Here is a 22607-nt window from a genome sequence, read left to right as displayed (position 1 = left end):
TTAAATACATTTATTGATTTATAATTATATACATTAGAAATGTTGGGTGTGGAGGCATACTTTTAAACACACTAAACTACCAGCAGGTGGCGGTAAGTCACTTCATGAGCGAATTATTTCAACTGATTCGAGCAAAACACTGAATCATAGCAGAACGCTGCTAGGAGAATGCTTCTGCTAATGTTGCATATTGTCTAATATGTAAGTAACTACTTGACTAACTACTTTTTTATTGAGCTAAAATTAATGTAACATTTGTAATTGTGAGAATTTTTAGCAAAAAGCTCACTTGGTATATTACTGAACTATATCATGTTATAAATAAACTATACATTTTAAATTTTTACCTCAGTGTGTTTCTTTAGAGTGCTGTTACATTCATTTGTTTTAAAGTATGTCACAAATAGACCAGAAATACACAATCCATTATCAATTTCTGTTTACGTTTAATGTATTAAAATATGAATCTTTCTTGCCTTTGGATGCTTCACTAGTTGTTTTTGTCACTTCAGTTTTAATCAGGCGGTTTGTTCGGTCGGGCAAGTAAAAAAAAACATTTTAAAAGTATTTCGAACGCTGGCGGTCAGCTAGCTCGACCTATATTTCTTATTATTATTGATAACATTATATACAGAAAAAGGTCGTTTGACCTGTATTCTGCTACTGCGATTCTGAAGACGCAGTAACTTCCACAGAGGGAGAAAAAAATCTAGTTGTTAGCAACTGGCCTTAGCCAAGCCCTATATTCAGTTTTTTCAAGCTAAGTATCGCTAAACTTGCACTTACCCAAAGCTAAAAAGTTAAATCCATTTTACTTCTGCGGTACAATCCGAGAGAGACTCGCGGCAATAACAGAAAGCTGATTGGCTATTGCATGTTGGTCTCATTTGTAGTTTAAATACAGCGAATTATATGGAATATATATAAATTGGAATAGTGAAATAAAGAACTACAACACCACGGAAACAACAAAAAGAGAATTTAAATGAGCATTAGACGTAGCGTTACATGGACATCGGAAAAATAAGACCTGTGTAAAATTATTTAAGACCTAGAACAGCGAATTTAAGACTTTTTAAGGCCTAAAATTTTGATTTTTAAATTTTAGACTTTTTAAGACTTTTTAAGACCCCGCGGAAACCCTGTAAATTAAAAATAAAATGAAATATAATAATATAAAAAAATATAGTAAAAAATAATATACTAAATATTATATTGCCAAGGCAACATTTTGGCATTTTCGTTTAAGAACTAAGTTTAAATAACTAAAGCTAAATAAACTAAAACTAAAAACTAAAGCTTAATAAAAAATAAAAATAAAACTTTAGAGACATATTGTAGAAAGACAAAAAAAATCAACTAAAATTAAAATGAAAACAGAAAATAAATAATAAAAATAAAATCTAATTTAAAATATTCACCAAAAAAACTATAATATTAACAAAAATGAGACCGTAGTCTTTTTTTTTTTTTTTGTACCCTCTGAGCAAATTTGTTACCTTGGACCACTAAACCAGTCACAAAGGTAAAAATTTTTAAATTGAAATTTATAAATTCGAATAAATAAGCTTTCCATTGACGTCTGGTTTGTTAGGATAGGACAATATTTGGCTGACATACAACTATTTGAAAATCTGGAATCTGAGGGTGCCAAAAAATCTAAATATTGAGAAAATCGCATTTAAAGTTGTCCAAATGAAGCTCTTAGCAATGCAAATTACTAATCAGAAATTAAGTTTTAATATATTTGTGGTAGGAAATTTACAAAATATCTTCATGGACCATGATCTTTACTTAATATCCTAATGATTTTTGGCATAAAATAAAAATCGATAATTTTGATAATGTATTGAGAAACACCACAGCCATTGAATCTTATAGTAGAATGACCTACTTAAGATGTGTTTTTATGGCCTCAGGTCTGTCTGTGGCTGTAGCTTTACTTCACAGAGCTGAAGATTTGAAAGAAGCCCAGTGAGAAAGACAGAAAGAACTAGACCTTGAGAGAGACAGAACAATGGCAAACTCATTTTCCTTTCCTCTGTCTTTTCAATCACGCTGAGCACACAAGACATATCCCACACCAAGAGCATTCTGGGATATCTGCTGTTCCCTCGTGTTTTTGCGGCTGCTGTTTTCAATCTCGGGTGGCATCAATCATTTCCTTCGAAGGAAGAGCCCACTCACAACTTTAGATATATTAGATAAAGGCCTGAAGTACCACACAGTTTCCCTCTATAACCTTCCGAATCCATGATTCAGCAAAAACAAATAAAATGCTTTAATTAAACTCTTCCTTTTAAGCTTCATTAAAACCCTGTTTAGTGGATAATTTATTCAGAATTAAATAAATAAATGAAAACTAAAAACAATATTGATATATTTAAAAGAAAAGAAAAATTACAAAATCATGAATTGAAAAACCTGTTTAGTGGGTAATTTATTCAGAACTAAATAAGTAAATGAAAACTAAAAACTATATAGACATAATAAAAAAATATATAAAAAAACGGAAAAAAACATAATAACAATTAAAAAACCATAAATTGAAATCATGTTTAAAGGATAATTTATTCAGATATAAATAAATAAATGAAAACTAAAAACTTAAACTAAGAACAATATAGATATAATTAAAAGAAAATAAAAAAATACAAAGTCATAAATTTAAATCCTGTTTAGTGGATAATTTATCATTTATAAATAGTTTTTTTTTCAGAGCTAAACAAATAAACTAAATCTAAAAACTTAAACTAAAAACTATATAGACATAGTTAAAAAAATAATATAAATGGAAAAACATAATAAAAATGAAAAAAAAAGCATAAATTGAAAACACGTTTAAAGGATAATTGATTCAGAACTAAATAAATAAATTAAAAACTAAAAACTTAAACTAAGAACAATATAGATATAATTAAAAGAAAATAAAAAATACAAAGTCATAAACTTAAATCCTGTTTAGTGGATAATTTATAATTTATAAATAGTTTTTTCAGAGCTAAACAAATAAACTAAATCTAAAAACCTAAACTAAAAACTATATAGACATAATTAAAAAAATAATACAAATGGAAAAAAAAACATAAATTGAAATCTTTTTTAGAGGATAATTTATTCAGAAATACATAAATAAACAACAACTAAAAATAAATTAAAAACTATACATGTTCTTAAAAAAATTAAAATACTCAATTTTAACAGAGATTTAACAAAGAAATTAATATTTTATTCAATAAGTAAACTTAAAACTAAAACTATAAAGACGTATTTATAAAAAAACTAATAAAACCCCAGAAAATTACTAAAACTTTAACTAAGATACAGAGCTAATACTAATAAACCAAATAAACTAAAACAAAAAAAATATATATAGTCATTTAAAAAAATAAATCCTGTTCATAAATAAACTAAAACTATAAACTAAAACATAATAAAATCTAAAGACATATTTTAAAAAGAAACTAAAAAAATAGAAAAACTATATATAAACTATATATATATATACTATATATAAACAACAAAAAATTCTAAAACTTTATTTAAAATTAAAAAGAAAATATAATAATAATATTTAATTCAAAATATTAATAAAAACTATAAAAGCATCAATAATACTTAACACTGCAACAGACCAATATGACAATTTTGGAAATTGTATGACCTTATTTAAACTCAAATTTTATTAAAACCCTGTTTATTGGTGGGAAAAAAAGAGCTTTTAAGTGTTAATGTATCGAATGTTTCTGCATTAATTTTTTTGTATCAGACCATAAACACCTAAGGATGTGTGTTCATGAATATTCATCAGTACATCATTCTAACTGGCTGATGGCATCGCCTCTGTGAGAACTGTTATTAAAACATTCCTGTCGTCTCTAGAGAATATTGTATGTATCTGTAGCAAAGTATATTTTACGTCCAAAAGAAGCTTCAAGCTAAAGTGTTCTAATTATATTGCTTTCAAAATAGAACATAAAGACAATATTCCTGAGGTCAAGGCCAGCCAACTTAAGGTGATTCTGACATCTGGAAATCATAAAACACTCAGTAAAAATGGCTGACATGTAGATGTGAGGGAAAATAAAGCTCATATCACCACTTCCTCTGCCAAGACGAGTCCAGTGAACTTAAATACACATCAGAGGGTATTTATGGTGTGTGAGAGCTTGTGATGACAGAAAGCATTTGAGTTTCCTCTCATTTCAGGAAAAAAAATCTCAAGAGAACAGGAGAACCTGCCTGCATAGGTTCATCTCACCCCAGACCAACTTTCCTGACCTACATCCTGAGCTGAATAATAAAAGTGTTCATGCAGGTTTGACAAAAATGACATTCAAAACTTTACTCAGCATTTTCAACACACTATAACATGATTAATCTATTTATTTATTTATTGTGTTTATATACAAGAATCATCCTAAAGAAATAATTCTCTTGAGTATATCAAACATACCAATGCAACACAAGAAAGAGGACAATTTATGACAAACTGATTCACTAAAATGAATCAGACTTTTAAACGCTATGTATAAGAGACAGGACTGATTCACTAAAATGAATCAGACTTTTAAACGCTATGTATAAGAGACAGAACTGATTCACTAAAATGAATCAGACTGTTAAACGCTAGGTATAAGAGACAGAACTGATTCACTAAAATGAATCAGACTTTTAAACGCTATGTATAAGAGACAGAACTGATTCACTAAAATGAATCAGACTGTTAAACGCTAGGTATAAGAGACAGAACTGATTCACTAAAATGAATCTGACTTTTAAACGCTATGTATAAGAGACAGAACTGATTCACTAAAATGAATCGGACTGTTAAACGCTAGGTATAAGAGACAGAACTGATTCACTAAAATGAATCGGACTTTTAAACGCTATGTATAAGAGACAGAACTGATTCACTAAAATGAATCAGACTTTTAAACGCTATGTATAAGAGACAGAACTGATTCACTAAAATGAATCAGACTTTTAAACGCTATGTATAAGAGACAGAACTGATTAACTAAAATGAATCAGACTGTTAAACGCTAGGTATAAGAGACAGAACTGATTCACTAAAATGAATCAGACTGTTAAACGCTAGGTATAAGAGACAGAACTGATTCACTAAAATGAACCAGACTGTTAAACGCTATGTATAAGAGACAGAACTGATTCACTAAAATGAATCAGACTTTTAAACGCTATGTATAAGAGACAGAACTGATTCACTAATATGAATCAGACTGTTAAACGCTAGGTATAAGAGACAGAACTGATTCACTAAAATGAATCAGACTTTTAAACGCTATGTATAAGAGACAGAACTGATTCACTAAAATGAATCAGACTTTTAAACGCTATGTATAAGAGACAGAACTGATTCACTAAAATGAATCGGACTGTTAAACGCTAGGTATAAGAGACAGAACTGATTCACTAAAATGAATCGGACTGTTAAACGCTAGGTATAAGAGACAGAACTGATTCACTAAAATGAATCGGACTTTTAAACGCTATGTATAAGAGACAGAACTGATTCACTAAAATGAATCAGACTTTTAAACGCTATGTATAAGAGACAGAACTGATTCACTAAAATTAATCAGACTGTTAAACGCTAGGTATAAAAGACAGAACTGATTCACTAAAATGAATCAGACTTTTAAACGCTATGTATAAGAGACAGAACTGATTCACTAAAATGAATCAGACTTTTAAACGCTATGTATAAGAGACAGAACTGATTCACTAAAATGAATCAGACTTTTAAACGCTATGTATAAGAGACAGAACTGATTCACTAGAATGAATCAGACTTTTAAACGCTATGTATAAGAGACAGAACCGATTCACTAGAATGAATCAGACTTTCAAACGCTATGTATAAGAGACAGAACCGATTCACTAAAATGAATCAGACTGTTAAACGCTAGGTATAAGAGACAGAACTGATTCACTAAAATGAATCAGACTTTTAAACGCTATGTATAAGAGACAGAACTGATTCACTAAAATGAATCAGACTTTTAAACACTATGTATAAGAGACAGAACTGATTCACTAAAATGAATCAGACTTTCAAGCACTATGAGAGAAAGAACCACATACAGCAAAATAAACTAATTCACTAGAATGAATCAGACTTTCAAACGCTATGTATAAGAGACAGAACCAATTCACTAAAATGAATCAGACTTTCAAATGCTCATTATGAGAGAAAGAAGCATACAGCAGAACAAACTAATTCACTAGAATGAAATAGACTCTCAAATGCTAAGTATGAGAGACAGAACCATATACAGCGGAACGAACTGATTCACTAGAATGAATCACTTTCAAATGCTACATATGACAGAGAAAAAAACATACGCAGCAGAAAAAATGAATTTACTAAAATGAATCAAAGAACCATATGCAGGAGAACAAACTGATTTACTAGAATGAATCAGACTTTCAAACGTTACATATGAGAGACAGAACCATATACAGCAGAACGAACTGATTCACTAGAATGAATCAGACATTTTAAACGCTATGTATGAGAGACAGAACCATATACAGCGGAAACATCTGATTCACTAGAATAAAAAAACAATATGCAGCAGAACAAACTGATTCACTAGAATGAATCAGACTTTCAAATGCTCATTATGAGAGAAAGAACCATATACAGCAGAACGAACTGATTCACTAGAAGGAATCAGACAGTTTAAACGCTATGTATGAGAGAAAGACCCATATACAGCAGAAAAATCTGATTCACTAGAATAAAAAAACAATATGCAGCAGAACAAACTGATTCACTAGAATGAATCAGATTTTCAAACGCTACATATGAAGGAACTACTGTATATACAGCAGTACAAACTGATTCACTAGAATGAATCAAATAACCATATACAGCAGAATGAACTGATTCACTAGAATGAATCAGATTTTCAAATGCTACATATGAGTGAAAGAACCATATACAGCAGAACACACTGATTCACTAGATTGAATCAGACATTCAAATGCTACATATAAGAGAAGAACTATATACAGCAGAACACACTGATTCACTAGATTCAATCAGACTTTTAAATGCTACATATGAGAGAAAGAACTACACAGCAGAACGAATTGATTCACTAGAATGAACCAGACATTCAAATGCTGCATATGAGAGAATGAACCATATACAGCAGAACAAACTGATTCAAATGAATCAGACTTTTTAAACGCTACGTATGAGAGAAAGTACCACATACAGCAGAACAAATTGATTCACTAGGATGAACCAGACATTCAAAAACTACGTATGAGAGACAGAACCATATACAGCAAAACAAACTGATTCACTAAAATGAATCAGACTTTTTAAACGCTATATATGAGAGAAAGACCCATATACAACAGAAAAAAAATCTGATTCACTAGAATAAATCAAAGAACCATATGCAGCAGAACACACTGATTCACTAGATTCAATCAGACTTTTAAATGCTACATATGAGAGAAAGACCCATATACAACAGAAAAAAAATCTGATTCACTAGAATAAATCAAAGAACCATATACAGCAGAACACACTGATTCACTAGATTCAAACAGACTTTTAAATGCTACATATGAGAGAAAGACCCATATACAACAGAAAAAAAATCTGATTCACTAGAATAAATCAGACTTTTAAATGCTACATATGAGAGAAAGAACTATACACAGCAGAACGAATTGATTCACTAGAATGAACATTCAAATGCTGCATATGAGAGAATGAACCATATACAGCAGAACAAACTGATTCTGACTTCTCAGTGCTACGATTGCTTTTTCCTATATAGTTTACTAGACATGAGTGGTCACAATTTCAAACCAGAAACAGCTGTGCTGATAATATGCAATAACATTTTCTTTTCAAATATAGTATTATCTTTCTTCTGTAGATGTTTCTAGAAAAACAAAGTTTCCTGGAAAATATTCGAAACTCAAGCACTCTAAACCTAAACGAAACCAGTCATTTTCCAAACCTTTTAATAAGAATCAGCAAACAGGTCTCAGATCAGCACGAGCCCTACTGATACCCACACAGAGTCTATTGAGAAAGAGTCTGTGATATAAATCCCTGATTTGTCCCTGAGCTACTGTTCTCCATCACATCCGAGACTGTGCTATCGGCACCACCGCAGACACTTTTGACTGAAGAAATATCAGTTCCTGGAGCCATGACAGCTCTCACACGAGACCAGAAGCTTATAAAAGACCAAGACTGAGAGAGGAGACAGACAAGGGATTAATCAGACTTGAATGAAGTGAACGATGAAACAAATCAAGTACAAACTCTTCTTTCTGTCCCCCAGGCTACGGTGTGAGAGATGAGGGGACGAGGAAAACACGCCGCGTGACAACATGATTCAATGAATGACCGCCATCAATCACACACTTCAGAGGCCCGAAAACAGACTGAACGCAAGAATGAAAACAACAGGAGAGCTCAGAGAAATAAGCGAACACACACAGACAGACGTCGGCCTTCGCAGCTGGGGCCGAAACGGCTTTTCTTCAATCTGTTTCTTAATTAGGGTGAATCCATTGATGGAAGTTTGAGCTTCAATGCTTGAGGATCTGAATGGACTTCTGAAAAGATAAAAAACTGCTTTATCACGTGCATCCATGCTGTTTGGACTAGAATACACTGTTTTTCGAAGTTGTAAATAAAACAAATATTGTTGAAACGTTTTACTACTATTTTAGTCTCACTACGGCAAATCTTCACATTTAATTTAATTTAACTTTTTTCATTCTAATCATTTACATACTACACATACTAAATAGCGTGTGTCTGTTCATTATGTGCTAAATATCCGACAACCTTGCTGGCAAATTTCATAACCTTACGTCAAGCGATTCTATAAGATTCATAACAATATGCTAAAGCATTTAAAAAATAAAGGATTTTACAACAAAATTCGAAACGGTCCATGCTTAAAATGGCAGACAGAAGAAAATTAGGTATTGTTTCATTCGGTATGCCGTTCTGAATCTAACCAGACCAGTCCTATAATTTTTGGCCAAAATGGCCAGAAGTTATTAGCAGAAATTTCAATTTTTATATATTTTGACCAGTAGGTGGTGCTGTGTTGGAACACATGTGAAATTCATGCCCTCAGGTCATGCTTGTTATAAAACATACTAGGTTTGGTCAGAATTAGGGCTGCAACTAACGATTATTTTAATAATCGATTAATCTGTCGATTATTTTTTCGATTAATCGATGAATCGGATAAAAAAAGGATTTACAACCCTTTATTCAAAAACAGAACTAAAATCTTTAGAAAGTGCACGAACATGTTGCTCCTTGAACTGTTATAATAATAAAATAAAAATGGACTAACACAAAAAACATACACATGTATGCTTTACATCTGCCAAATATATAGACTAAATAAACTAAAATTACTATCCGTCAAGACAGCGGCTTGCTGTGGTGTACATGCTGCATTTCTCTCAAGAAGCCTCTCAAATTAAATTCCTCAGTGCGCATTAAAAAAGTCATGTGACTTTGCACGCTGGAACGGGATAACTTGACTAACTCTCTGCTACATTCATTCTGCCATGGCGGTGTTTAGTGTCCTGCCATCAGCAGCGACCAGCTGGAAGAGTTCCACATTCAAATGCACGCAAAACTGGCCTCAAAGCCCCAGCAAAAGTAATTACCATGAATGTGTCAAGGCAAAAATTAAGAAAATATTCGAATTACTTATTAATAAACTAGTATTTTCTGATTCAGTGTTGCAAAGATGAAATTGACGATGCCATCTGCTCATTAATGCCTAATGCATCTTTATGGATTAGCTAATGAAAGAGTTTTGTTTTCGATTTTAATTATTTCGTTTTATAGTAAAATAATAATTTAAAGCTTTCTATAGATATTGTGTTTGTGAGGCAATTACCTGGGTTTCGGTTAATTATTGTGAAGCGCTCCTGTTTAAACCAAAGATATCAAGCGTATTCTGTTTGTTTTCTTTAAGAGCACATTTTGTTGATACTGTTAGTGCACACAAACTAAGGTAGACCCTTTACAGTTCCGGCCCGGGTGGTAAATTACTCTTACCTTTATGAGCAAAAAAGAAATTCCACATTGCACTGGCGTCTCCATGTCCTGCAAAGCGCGCTTCTCTCCGCACAAACTTTGGAATTATCTTGATTGAATGATTAAACTAATATTGTGATATGTTTTAAGTTTTTTATATCAATGGATTTTAATTTAAATCGCGATGAATTAAGCAGGCTTTTGATCTGTCTGCCGCTGTTTGCTAGGTATAACTTTAAAAAACAAAAACTTGAATTTAACAAACAAAAAGTGTTCCAAATATATCTCTAAATTAACTTTATAAACTAAACGAACGAAAATAAATGTAATCACTTTGCTATTAAAAACAGCAGCTGTGTAATGAGGAAGAGAAAGAGAAAAAAAGACGGCCAAATTCAGTCGGCCAAAAATTGATGAGCTGTCGGACATTTTTACAAGGAATGTTTGTTTAATAGCCTATTTAATACTCTTAGGCTACTTTCTTAATTAAATATATTATTTCTTTGATTTATTTTAGCGTTTTTAGGCTGCTTGTTCGCTGACTGAAGTGTAGGCTATATATAAAAAAACAACGTGCCACAGTCACAGCCCTATTCAAAACTGAGACGATTTCACCTCAGCAGAGCTCCTCTTTCTCCTTACGGTTGTGGTATGTTTTCGACACATTATACAGACAGACCAACCCAGTCTCACGGCAGTTCGTGATATAGTCACGTAATTTAATCTATTTTTTCGTGGCAGGGGCACGTTTATTTCGCTATTTTCGTAAGTCCAGCACGTTTTTTGAAACTAATGCATTTCAATTGGATGCATATTTCGTGAAACTGCACGATTCTTTCTGCCAGTCGGGCTGCAGCAGAGAAGCTTTTTAATCAACATTTTTTCACGAGATCTTATCATGGATTATATATGTGCAGTGCTGCTGCTAGCCATTTCGGTGCCCTAACCATAATTTCTTTATGATTTTAAACATAAAGAGAGCTTAGTCTTTTATATACCTCCTACTGTCAAAGTCAAACTTGGCGCAAACCAACCGACCACTCCAGAGCAATTAAATACTCTTTGCTGAAAGGTGCCTAATAATATATAATGAAATAATATCGGAATTATAATTATTGACTATGATTATTGATTTTTCATTAGGCTAGTTTTGGTACCCCTCAGCACTGCGCGTGGTGGGAGTGGCGGCGTTGTATATTAATTATTATTTATTATTATTTCGGTCTTTTTCGGTTATTATTCCGAAGCAGGATTGCTTTGCTGTTTATTTATATTTTTAAAACTATAACGCTACATCTATGGGCATTTGTTATCATTGTATCCATTCATTTCTTTATTTTAATAATATTATTTGGGTCTTATTACCGGTGAAATGTTGCAGTAAGCCATCAGCGATAAGCGGGTCATTAACGACACTATAGGCTATCGCATTAAGCAGCCTTTACAATATATTTAGAGTCTAAAGAAAAAAAAAGAAAAAAAAAATTTTGAAAAGCCCAAAGATCTGTAGGCCTATCTTTGCTAAATGAATTTAACATACGTTTGTGATGCCCTTTATTTTAAGTTTCTTTTTTCTTTTCTTTTTTGGTTCTTTTTATTTAAACTATATTGTTACTAAATTTGAAAATGTGTAAAAGTAATGTGTCAAGGACTTGATATTGAATTCTGTCATTTTAAAAATTCAATAAAAAAATAAGAATAAAACAGTTTAAAAAACGAAACACTGCGCATCTTACAGAAAAAAAAGACATTTAATCTGTGTTTTTGTCACCAGCAGTACAGTATGTTGCTCAGTTTTGTTACAGTAAGTTAAGCTCCGATTTTTTTTTAAGTTCCAGTAAGTTTCTTCTGTTCTCCTGTTGGAGAAAAAAAAATAGTTTAATTTAATTTTTCACCTTTTTTTTTTTTTTTTTTTTTGCACAACAATATCCGGGTGACGGCGCTACCGCCAATTAGCTACTTAACGTTACGTCCTTTGGAGTCGTTGAGTAAGGTAAGATAAAATTATTGGCAACCTCATGAACAAGTAGACTATATAATTCGATGAAATATGTATGCAAAAGTGTATTAGTCAAGTATGTTGCTGGAGTATTGTCATGACTGCCTTATGCTCTATTTTAACTTCTTGTGACATTGTTTTGGTGTTTCCATTTGTCTGATATAAAACGCTATAAGTGCTAACTGCATGTCACATGTTAGTGTAACTAGTTCACAAAAAAATTCTCAACTCTTCCTTTTCGATTTTCGTGTAATTTAATAATGTGATATTCATAAGGCGTTCAGTAGACATTAAAATGTCACATTTTTCTTTTATCAATAGGACTATTTTCGGTCTCTCATATGGGCAACACACACACAGTGTATTACTGTGTAAATAGCAGTTAAAAATCAGAGAAATGTTTACCCTTATCACAATGTCATCACGAACAAAGTTCAAAACTCAGAAGAATGACTGGTTAAGACAATTTGACCATTGAAATTAAGAAAGCACATAGCATCCCTTACATAGTGTGATTTTAAGTCCTATAGTGTGATATTAATTCAGAATGTTTCAATGGGTAGCCTATATTATACATAAATAACTTTCTCTTTTTTCTTTCTTTTTTTCTCAGACAACATGGTTTCTAATAAGAAGAAATGCCCCAACTGCCCTCAGGTCATGCCCTGTGCCACTAAGGTCTGTAAGGCCTGTGGGGCAGAGCAGCCCAAGAAGGCACGTTTGTTGAAGAGACTGCAGGCCCTTGATATGAAGAAGGGGGAGTGGCTTGGCAATCTTAAAAAAAAACACAATGAGGCAGCCATGCGTGATGAAGCCATAATTTTGGTGTGTACAATTAACACTACCTTTTTTAATAGGGTCGCCACATTTACCAGTCCTGATTGAGTGACATTTTTGACAGAAGATCATAATATATTTTTCAAATGCTTTTATTTGTATTTATTTTAAAGAGGGATTTAAACCAGATTTCTGAAATATAGGGTTTACCTCTACCTCGACCTCTAAACAGAGTTTAAATACCAAATGCAACTTGAAGGTTCTCTTTCACACAGTTAAAGCCTAGTGCAGGCGTGTTAAACACATGGTGGTCCAAAATTAAAAACTGTCCAAGTTGCGGGCAAGGTAAATCTTTATTGAAAAACTGACTTAAATTGAGCATGTGATTCCACCTTTCAGTAGTATGTGATGAATTTAATGTAGTCATGGCATTCATGCAATAATAATAAGGAATTTAGGTACTACTGTTAAAAGTGGAGTTTAACTTTAAACACAGATTCTTCAGAATAGAATAGAATAGAATGCCTTTTATTGTTATTATACACATGTACAACGAGACTGAAGCAACTCCTTTTCCACTGTCAACATGTACATAAGAGAAATGTAACAACAAGGAATAAAATAAGTATTGCAAAAGAGGGGGGAGGGGGTGTAAGGTGCACAGTTCTGAGAAGCTATATAAATTAAAATAAAAAAATAAATTTGGTTTCTAAACTGATTTTGATTATATCAGAAGTATTAAGTATTACATATTAAGTATTAAATATTGAACAGTAATGAAGTTGCACAGAATAGCAGTGTTATCAAACGTATTAAATATTGCACAGTAGGTGGGCAGAAGAAAGTCTGGGGATTGGAGGGGAAGTGTGGAGTCAGTTCCTGTTCCTGAGTTCAAATTGGTTATGGCTTTTGGGAACAGGCCAGCAGAGTCAGAGTCACTGACTGTTAACTTGAAAGGCATATTAATGAACTAAATACCCATTGCCAAAAATTCACTCTCCAGAACATTCTCATTCACGGTTCCATGCTGGTGGAACGATCTTCCTACCATCATCCGGAATGCAGAATCCCTGACAACATTCAAAAGACAACCAAAAATTCATTTATTTCATGAGCACTTAACCTTGTAAAAAAAACATACAGTATGAATGGGTTTACCAAAGTAAACAACACAGCTATATTGTGTATTTTACTAAATCCTGTATCCTAGATGTACCATCTTCCGTCTCGTAGAACTAATCCCGTTATGTATTTGCAGTGTATTGAAATGCATTGATTTTCAGTGTAAACCTATTCATTTGGGGTGGTAAATATGAAATATGGATGGAAAAAATCTATACATCTACAGGGCTACCAAATTCATACAAGTGGCAACCAGATTTTGACTTTTAACATGTAACATTAAGTCCTGACCTGTTAATAATTCTAACATCAAATTCAAGCCAGAGATAATTTTTCATACAGAGTAAATTTGACAAAATAGAAAATTCAGTTTTGATGATGACTCAGTAATTTTGCTTTTGCTGGTTATAAGTGCATTTATCCTTTAAAAATAAATGTCTTTGCAGCTTGAGAAGCTACATGCAATGGGCTACAAGCCACTCCTCCTCCTTCAGAAGGAAGGCAATGGCAAAAAAACAAAAATAACTTCCCTCACCCCAAGATGCGAACTGGACCCACTGGCCACACAACACCTCAGCAAAATAACTGCCTTTTATGAGTTGGTTTGTGCAGGTGAGATGTAAAGTATATATTTTTTTCAGTCGTCTACTTGTACAGTTGATTGTCAATACTTCCCTATTTTTTCAGCACTTATCAAATATTTATAGTTTATACAACAAATGACAGCCTTATTACATTTCAACGTTGTGGAATGTTGGTTACATGGACGAGATAATTGTGGCAAACAAGACACTGTCCACTGAAGGTAGAACTACTTTTTGTTGCGTAGAAACTAAGTCGAAAATTAAATAAATAAACAATACTCTGGTGTTTTAAGATTATAATTCCAGCCATGTTCAATACATAGCCTTGTTAATATAGGTTACCAAGTGTAGTCTGAAAATTTGGTAAAACATAGTTTGGGTTTCTTAAGATGCCAGTTCGATATTTGATGTATGTTGTTGTAAGTTTCCCTGTTTTCCCCATTGTTTCGCCTTTAGCTATTCACACCTTAAACAAAATCATATAAACTTGCATCCCGTATGAAAAATAGCCTATAGTCAATGTTTTGCCTGTGTTTCAGAAATATGTAAATGCATACAAGCTAAGAAATATAGTCTTAAAATTCTTATGTGCGGCAATGTCAAATAATCTACCTGTTTGAATATTATAATACATTATAGTTCAGCCTCATTCCTACCATTTTTTTCTAATCAAATTTGAACAGGTTGGAAGGCAAGTGAGGACACTGTCCTCACCTTGACCCTCACCCCCTGTGACGAGCAGGGCACCTCAGGGGAGGTGGGGTCAGAAAATCTTGTGCAGGAGGCGGAGCTGGGAGGCCTCGTGGAGGAGGCGGAGCTGGAAGGCCAAGGTGCGGGGACTGAAGGCCTCGTGGAGGAGGCGGAGCTGGAAGGCCCAGGTGTGGAGACTGAAGGCCTCATGGAGGAGCCGGGGCTGGAAGGCCCAGGTGTGGAGACTGAAGGCCTCATGGAGGAGCCGGGGCTGGAAGGCCTAGGTGCGGAGACTGAAGGCCTCGTGGAGGAGGCGGAGCTGGAAGGCCCAGGTGTGGAGACTGAAGGCCTCATGGAGAAGCCGGGGCTGGAAGGCCCAGCTGTAGAGAGTGATGGCCTCGTGGAGGAGGCGGGGCTGGAAGGCCCCACTGTGGTGGGTGAAGGTGAAATACATCTACCTAAAAAAGGTAACTCTTACAGCGAACTTTTAAAGCTCTTAAAGCAACATTCCGCTGTGTTTTGTTTAATTCGCTCACTTGCTGTCTACCAGAGAGTTAGATTAGGGAGGGACATATACTTTTTTTGTATTTGTATGCAACATCCCAGTTCGACATATCCCCCTATTAGCCTAATTCAATTGAAGTTGGAGGGGCCGATTAGCATGTAAGCTAAAGGCTAGTTGTCTCCAACTGAAATCATTAGCTTAGCTAATGATGTCAGTTGTTACAATGGAGGTTATTGCACACATAAGAAAGAGTATGGTATGTACTGTATCCAACAAATTTTTCAGCAATTTTGCTGGGCAACTTCTCAACTGATTGATTTAGTTCTGATTGGGTGTTCATGTTCATTTTTGTGGTATGACATAGGTTACACATGAGGGTGTGTGCGTGTGTGTGTGTGTGTGTGTGTGTGTGTGTGTGTGTGTAAACACAACATGTGTGAATGTGTGCCTGTTTTAATGAATGTATAAAAAGACATACCTAGATAGTCCTTAATTGTTTTCCACTCCATACTTAGTTTGACATCTGACTTCTTTAAAACCACAGGGTCAACAAGGAAGAGAAAGGGGAAGTCAGGCATGTTTTGCATTTGTCAATTTTTTTTTAATGATATTGATATTTGTAATAAATGGTATGGTGAGCAAGACCGTTTTTGAATTGTTTGCCTTTTTTGAGTGAATATATGTCTGTTTTTTTTTTTATCCCACAGAGGCAGAAATGGATAAAAAAAAACAAAAAAGTAAGTTTAAATGACTTTTGTCAAATAAATACATTTGCATTTAGACTTGATGTTTGATCACTTTGATGTGAATGCTTGACCTGAATATGTTTATGATGTTGTGTTCGTAATCTGAGTTTTGATGCCTTCAGATTGCTCCTACCACACTGGCCTAGGTGTTTTTCCAATTAGGAGTGCTCTGAAAGAAAGAGTGAGAAAGGTAAGACATGCATAACAGAACACATACTACTCTTTATTTGTTCTATTTACGTCAAACTAATGTCAAGATGTTAAGTTAAAATACCTGTCAATCACAGAAGTAAAGCTGGCAAATAATCAAACAATGTAAATATTGTATACAGTATATACTACAGTCTCTTGACTAAAATAATTCAAATATAATAGTAAAACATGAAACAAAAAACATGGTGGCTGTTACCAAAGCCTGATGCAAAAAATATGTAAGGCAAGCATGTATTGTTGTTCCTGCCATAGGGTCAAACAGAATTGCTGATTGACTGGGAGCCTTGTGCAGCATGGTATGTTTTCTACTATATGACAAATACAGAAATAAGATTGCTCTGACTCTCTATTTTACTCTCAATCTCACACACGTTTTGAAGTCAATTGCGTTTACCTAGACCTGTTTTGAAGAATGTGCAAATGTGTTTGAAGTTAACATTCCCAATAGAATAATTGAAATATCACATGTAACTTAATTGTCTCCTTTTTGTTTTCAGTGGGAAACAGTGGACTCCTACTTGGGAGCCCAAGGAGTCATTTGTTTAAGTTAATTAATTTAGTAATATATGTTGTTTTATTTTTTTTATTGTACATTGCATATTCAATAAAGTTTTTTATAGCAATTTTGTGATATTTTTATACAAAGTAAAGTGTTGTTTACAAGCCCTGTGTTAAAGATGGTAGATGTTCAACATTTCCTGCCATTTCAGAACTGGATAATTCAAGAAATGCGTAACTCCATACAGAAACATGTTCTTCTTTTGATATGTGGTTTATCAAGAGGTTAGTAAATCATTCAACCGAGCAAAATGTGTGCACAAAGCAGGACTCTGTACATGCTGTAAGTCAGATGAAATTTATTGTAAATTTTAAAAAAATCCCTCACGAATGACAGTGTTAATAATTTAAAATGAATGTGCAATATCCATAATGGTCATCACAAACACGTTTCTATATGTAATATGCATGGCAGTTTCCAACATTCATACAACAGAAGGTAATGTAGTGTGATTATTTACAATATTTGTTGATTTAGGATTGGTTGGCTGAAACTTGTTATTCTTGGTGGTTTAAATTACCTTACATCTTTCCCCTTTACTGATGTTTTACCAGTCACTGCTGCTGATGTGGTCCCACTCCATTATTTGGTTGCAGTTCATCAGTGGTCCCTGGTAAGGTAGATAAGTAAGTGTTGTACTGTTTTGGACATCCTCAATTTTTTACTTTACCAACTTCTGTACACACACTGGAAAATGTCAGCTGAGCATTACATATTTGTCCCCCCCCCCCACCAGAAACAAGCTGAAGAAGCCGGTCTTTGTCGTGCCACACTTCCCTGTAGTAGTCCCACTCCACTGTTTGGTCGTTGATCCTTGGTAAGTACATGTTTCACTTTCATTTCACAGCCACACGATATGTCTGTGAATGACTAGTAATTTAATAAGTAAGGGATAATGTGCAGAACGCCAGTCATTATATTGAAAATAACTCCCTACAAGGCGAACAGGTCTTGCTTTATCCTAAAGGGACTTATTTCCCAATAATGACCAGCATTTTGGGCATAAATCTGTTTTTCCAATTTGATTTTTAGGCTCTCCTATTATATTGTGGTGGTGAGACTGTAGAAGGACCCAAAAAGAAGACCCAAGAATGTTCCAGTGGACAATGGTGGTGGTGCTGCTGCTTTTACCTCATGCCGCTTTTTGGCTGTCCAATCAAACAGCCTCTTAAGCCTAAACACAATCCCCACCCCCACACACACTCCTGTTTTTCCACCTTTCATCTGCTTGCATCCCTGTAGTTTCCATTAAATGTATATTAAATAAAGTTTTTGCTAAATATTGAGAGATTTTTGTTACTTTCATACATATATGCATAGAGAAGACAATAATTGTCTTTTGTCACTTTCATATAGACAACAACATTCAACAAAGTACAAAATAATTAAAATAAGCAAACAATGTCTGTAAATGAAATTAGTATGCATTACATTAATAAACATGGAATAGTTTTTACACTTTGTTAACAGTGTTTTATTGTTAAAGGTAATTGTGCAGTTTGTGGTAATCGTGAGTTGATTTGATGGGTGTTGATGTTTACAGTCAAATAGAGTATGCCCACTACTCCGGGTGTGCCCCCAATGTGCGTGGAGTGGACACTCTTCCTCTGACTGAATATCCATGTATTGATAATCCATTGCATAAATAACAATAAAAAATATTTCCTTCTAACAATGATTTATTGCGTAATTGGGTGATAACAATATCATGATTCTAATGCATTGTAATTTAATGCATAGTAAATTATACATTTCTGTAGTTTCATGTAGCCCATTCATTGTTCTTTAGCCAAGCTGTACAGGGTGTGTTGCCTAGCAACAGGGGTCAGAAATACACATTTTTTATATATTTTGTTTAATTACACTGTTTATATTGTTTGTCATTGTATGCTGTGGTTCATATAACATGTTTGTAAATGAGATGGACCAATAACAGATATAATCATTATAATCATTATAAACCATATCTTAAGTGATTAGCATAACACATTCAAGGATTCAAGCCCTTTTGAATGTGTCATTTTTTATACCTTTGGTGGGCTCTACTGAGATAACCTGGGGTCCAGGGGCAGTAACATTTCATCAGATGCTTTCTTCTATCTGGTTAAATAACAGGTAATTTTATTGCCACACACACACACCAGTCATATCATATGCAGAGATACAGTACAATTTCATGAGCATAAAACATAAAGATATGTGCAATTTTGGCAAAATAAATTCTGATGTATATGTTTTGCTAAAATATATCCAGTTTCATAGCTGACCTGCTTTGGCAAGTCAAGGGCCCAGACATCCTCGCATCATAGGACAGCATGTGGGCAGTACTTTTCGGGACAGAACAGTTCCTAAATAATTCTCCAACCATTGACAGAACATTTACAGGCTATAGGGTTCTGGAAAAATGTGTGGTTTTGGTGGTTGAATCAGCTGTACCTCATTGGTAAATAGGCCAAAATGTACCACCTGTAAAGTTGGTTCCTCAATGTACAATATGGGGCTATGTAAACTGTAACCCATATGCTAAATGCCTATGCATGTCAATTCATGTGAATTAAGACATGTTCCATCTTCCAGCTTCGGTGCATCATACTGCATAGATAGCCCCATATTCTATATTGATGAACTAACTGTCCAACAGGGTTGGGGCCATTCATGATTGAATTGAGAATGAATGGTAAATTCAAATTCCCTTCCTGGAATGGAATTGGAATTGGAATTGCATGCAGCTGTCAGCTGACAGGAAATGGAATTGGAATTTAATTGGAATGTCAGGAAACAGAATTGAAATCAAATAAATTCCACTTGAGTTGCTAAATAAAAAAAATGTGACTTGATTTGCTTAATAGTTTAAAGTACATTAAATATTGTAAATCACATAAACAACAAACATATAAAAGAAACACAAAGTACTGTATGTTTAGTATGTTAAGCATGACCATTTCACATGCCAAATTTCAGCAAATTATGATAATTTGATGCAATAAAAAGTGAAAGAAATACATGAATGAACATGACTCATTTGTTTGTGAGTTGAGACATACACTATGTGGTAATCATACATTGAATGTATAGTGCATCCAGAAACTTATCACCACTGTCATTCAATTATTAATTCATAAAGTACAGTTCTCATTTTTATTTCCTTGCATTTGATCAACTCTGTTTCATACATTACTTGGTATTTGTAAAGCATCATAAATAAAGTTCAAATGTATGTCTCTAAATGTAATCACAAATAAATGCTTACTGCACTAAACAGCACTAAATGGAATTCAGTGGAATTTCCCTGAATTGAATTCCACTTCCTGTAATTCCAATTCAATTCCAACTCTGTTTCCTGTAATTGTTGTTCAATTCCAATTCCATTTCCTTCTTTGAATTGGAATTGTTGAGTTCATTCCTGCATTGACCCCAACCCTGCTGTCCAATGCATCAATCTCATCCATGCCCTCATCACCTCCAGACTGGACTACTGCAACAGTACAGGTGCATCTCAAAAAATTAGAATGTTGTGTTTAATTTATTTATTTTAAAGTTTAATTATTTCAGTAATTCAACTCAAATTGTGAAACTTCAATGCATTTAACAAAAACCCACCAATTCACTATCTCAACAAATTAGAATACCCAATAAAAAAAATAAGACCAATAAAATGTTTTTTTTTTTTTATTAAATTATTGGCCTTATAGAAAGTATATTAATTTACTCTATATGCACTCAATACTTGGTAGAAGCTCATTTTACTTTAATTACTGCCTCAATTCGGTGTGACATGGAGGTGATCAGTCTGTGGCACTGCTCTCTCATCTTCCTCTTGACAATATCCATAGATTTTCTATGGGGTTCAGGTCAGGCAAATTTGCTGGCCAATCAAGCACAGTAACACCATGGTTATTGAACCAGCTTTTGGTACCTTTGGCAGTGTGGGCAGGTGCCAAATCCTGCTGGAAAATGAAATCTGCATCTCCACAAAGCAGAAGGAAGCATGAAGTGGTAGATGGCTGAGTTGACTGTGGACTCCAGAAAACACAGTGGACCAACACTAGCAGATGACATACCAAATCATCACTGACTGTGGAAACTTAACACTGGACTTCAAGAAACATGGACTCTGTGCCTCTCCACTCCAGACTCTGGGACCTTGATTTCCAAATGAAATTCAAAATTTACTTTCATCTGAAAAGAGGACTTTGGACCACTGAGCAGCAGTCCAGTCCTTTTTGTCTTTAGCCCAGGTAAGATGCTTCTGATGTTGTCTCTGGTTCAGAAGTGGCTTGGTAGCCCTTTTCCTGAAGACGTCTGAGCGTGGTGACTCTTGATGCACTGACTCAAGCTTCAGTCCACTCCTTGTGAAGCTCTCACAAGTGTTTGAATCAGTCATCCCTGTTGCTTGTGCACCTTTTCCTACCCAAATTCTTTGCATTTAATATGCTTTGATACAGTACTCTGTAAACATCCACCCCTTCAGTAATGACCCTCTGTGATTTACTCTTTGTGGAGGGTGTCAATGTTTGTATCATTGCCAAGTCAGCAGTCCTCTCCATTATTGTCTCCATTATTGTGGTTTCAAAGAACAAGAGATACAGTGAATTTATACTGTAGGGATGGTCATTTGTTGAAACTCAAATGTAAATATTCTAATATTTTGAGATACTGATTTTTGACTTTCATGAGCTGTAAGCTCTAATCATCAAAATTACCCCCCCCCCCCAAAAAAAAACAACTTTGAAATGTTTTACTTTACATACAATGGATCTAAAATATCTGAAAGTTTCACTTTTTTAAATAACTTACAAGGAAAAAATGAACTTTTTCACAACATTCTAATTAATTGAGATGGACCTGTACTCTGTATTGCAGTGTTTCCCAACCCTGCTCCTGAAGGACCCCCAACACTCCACGTATTATTTGTCTCCCTAATCAAACACACCTGATTCAACTCATCAGCTCATTACCACATGGGTTAATGAGCTGAGGCGTTAAATGAGGTGTTTGATTAGGGAGACAAAGAAAATGTGCAGTGTTGGGGGTCCTTCAGGAGCAGGGTTGGAAGCACTGCTCTATGGTCTTAAAAAGCACTATACAAATTAAATGTTTTATTAGTATTATTTAATGCCTGTAGTGCTGCTCTGTATTAGCATATACATTTGATGTGTGTTTTATGTGCATTTAATCCACAAAATATCTTTTTGACATATTGGTGGCAAGCTTGATGCACCAGATATACTTCAATTCAAACACCCATATTGGCCAGAGAGGCCTAGGTAAGTGTTACACCCATTATTTCATGAAATGTTAGCATGTGGCACATATTGATACAGGGAATGATAAATT

At 34.1% G+C, this 22607-nt stretch overlaps 2 protein-coding genes across 4 annotated transcripts in view; one reads left to right on the top strand and one right to left on the bottom strand.

Annotated features, from left to right (window-relative positions):
• Window positions 1-22607, bottom strand: part of arhgap24 (Rho GTPase activating protein 24) — a 230588-nt gene that overhangs the window by 62202 nt on the left and 145779 nt on the right. The gene's annotated exons all lie outside the window — the stretch shown is intronic.
• On the top strand, window positions 12056-18930 carry LOC141291883 (uncharacterized). Of its 3 annotated transcripts, XM_073823898.1 has the most exons (9): window positions 12056-12899; window positions 14420-14585; window positions 15241-15714; window positions 16460-16489; window positions 16621-16688; window positions 16964-17007; window positions 17209-17896; window positions 18007-18087; window positions 18303-18930. In XM_073823898.1, exons 1-7 carry the CDS (start codon window positions 12693-12695, stop codon window positions 17255-17257), a joined length of 1038 nt encoding a protein of 345 aa, XP_073679999.1. In that variant the 5' UTR covers window positions 12056-12692; the 3' UTR covers window positions 17258-17896; window positions 18007-18087; window positions 18303-18930. The 3 variants fall into 3 exon arrangements, with proteins under 3 accessions (XP_073679999.1, XP_073680000.1, XP_073679998.1); XM_073823899.1 differs by lacking the exons at window positions 16460-16489; window positions 16621-16688; window positions 16964-17007; ... (1 more) ...; window positions 18007-18087; window positions 18303-18930 and adding an exon at window positions 16297-16444; XM_073823897.1 differs by lacking the exons at window positions 16460-16489; window positions 16621-16688; window positions 16964-17007; ... (1 more) ...; window positions 18007-18087; window positions 18303-18930 and having other exon boundaries at window positions 15241-16144.

The sequence above is a fragment of the Garra rufa genome, chromosome 19 (assembly GCF_049309525.1).
Source record: "Garra rufa chromosome 19, GarRuf1.0, whole genome shotgun sequence".
NCBI classification, from domain to species: Eukaryota; Metazoa; Chordata; class Actinopteri; order Cypriniformes; family Cyprinidae; genus Garra; species Garra rufa.
The sequence above is the reverse complement of the archived record's forward strand: the minus strand, read 5'-3'. Positions and strand labels throughout refer to the sequence as shown.

Excerpts from the sequence above, each read along its gene's own strand:
- LOC141291883 (XM_073823897.1), top strand. The coding sequence starts at position 12,693 with ATGGTTTCTAATAAGAAGAAATGCCCCAACTGCCCTCAGGTCATGCCC. Across the intron at positions 12,900-14,419 it reads GTGATGAAGCCATAATTTTG|CTTGAGAAGCTACATGCAAT; the intron begins GTGTGTACAATT and ends ATGTCTTTGCAG. Across the intron at positions 14,586-15,240 it reads TTATGAGTTGGTTTGTGCAG|GTTGGAAGGCAAGTGAGGAC; the intron begins GTGAGATGTAAA and ends AAATTTGAACAG.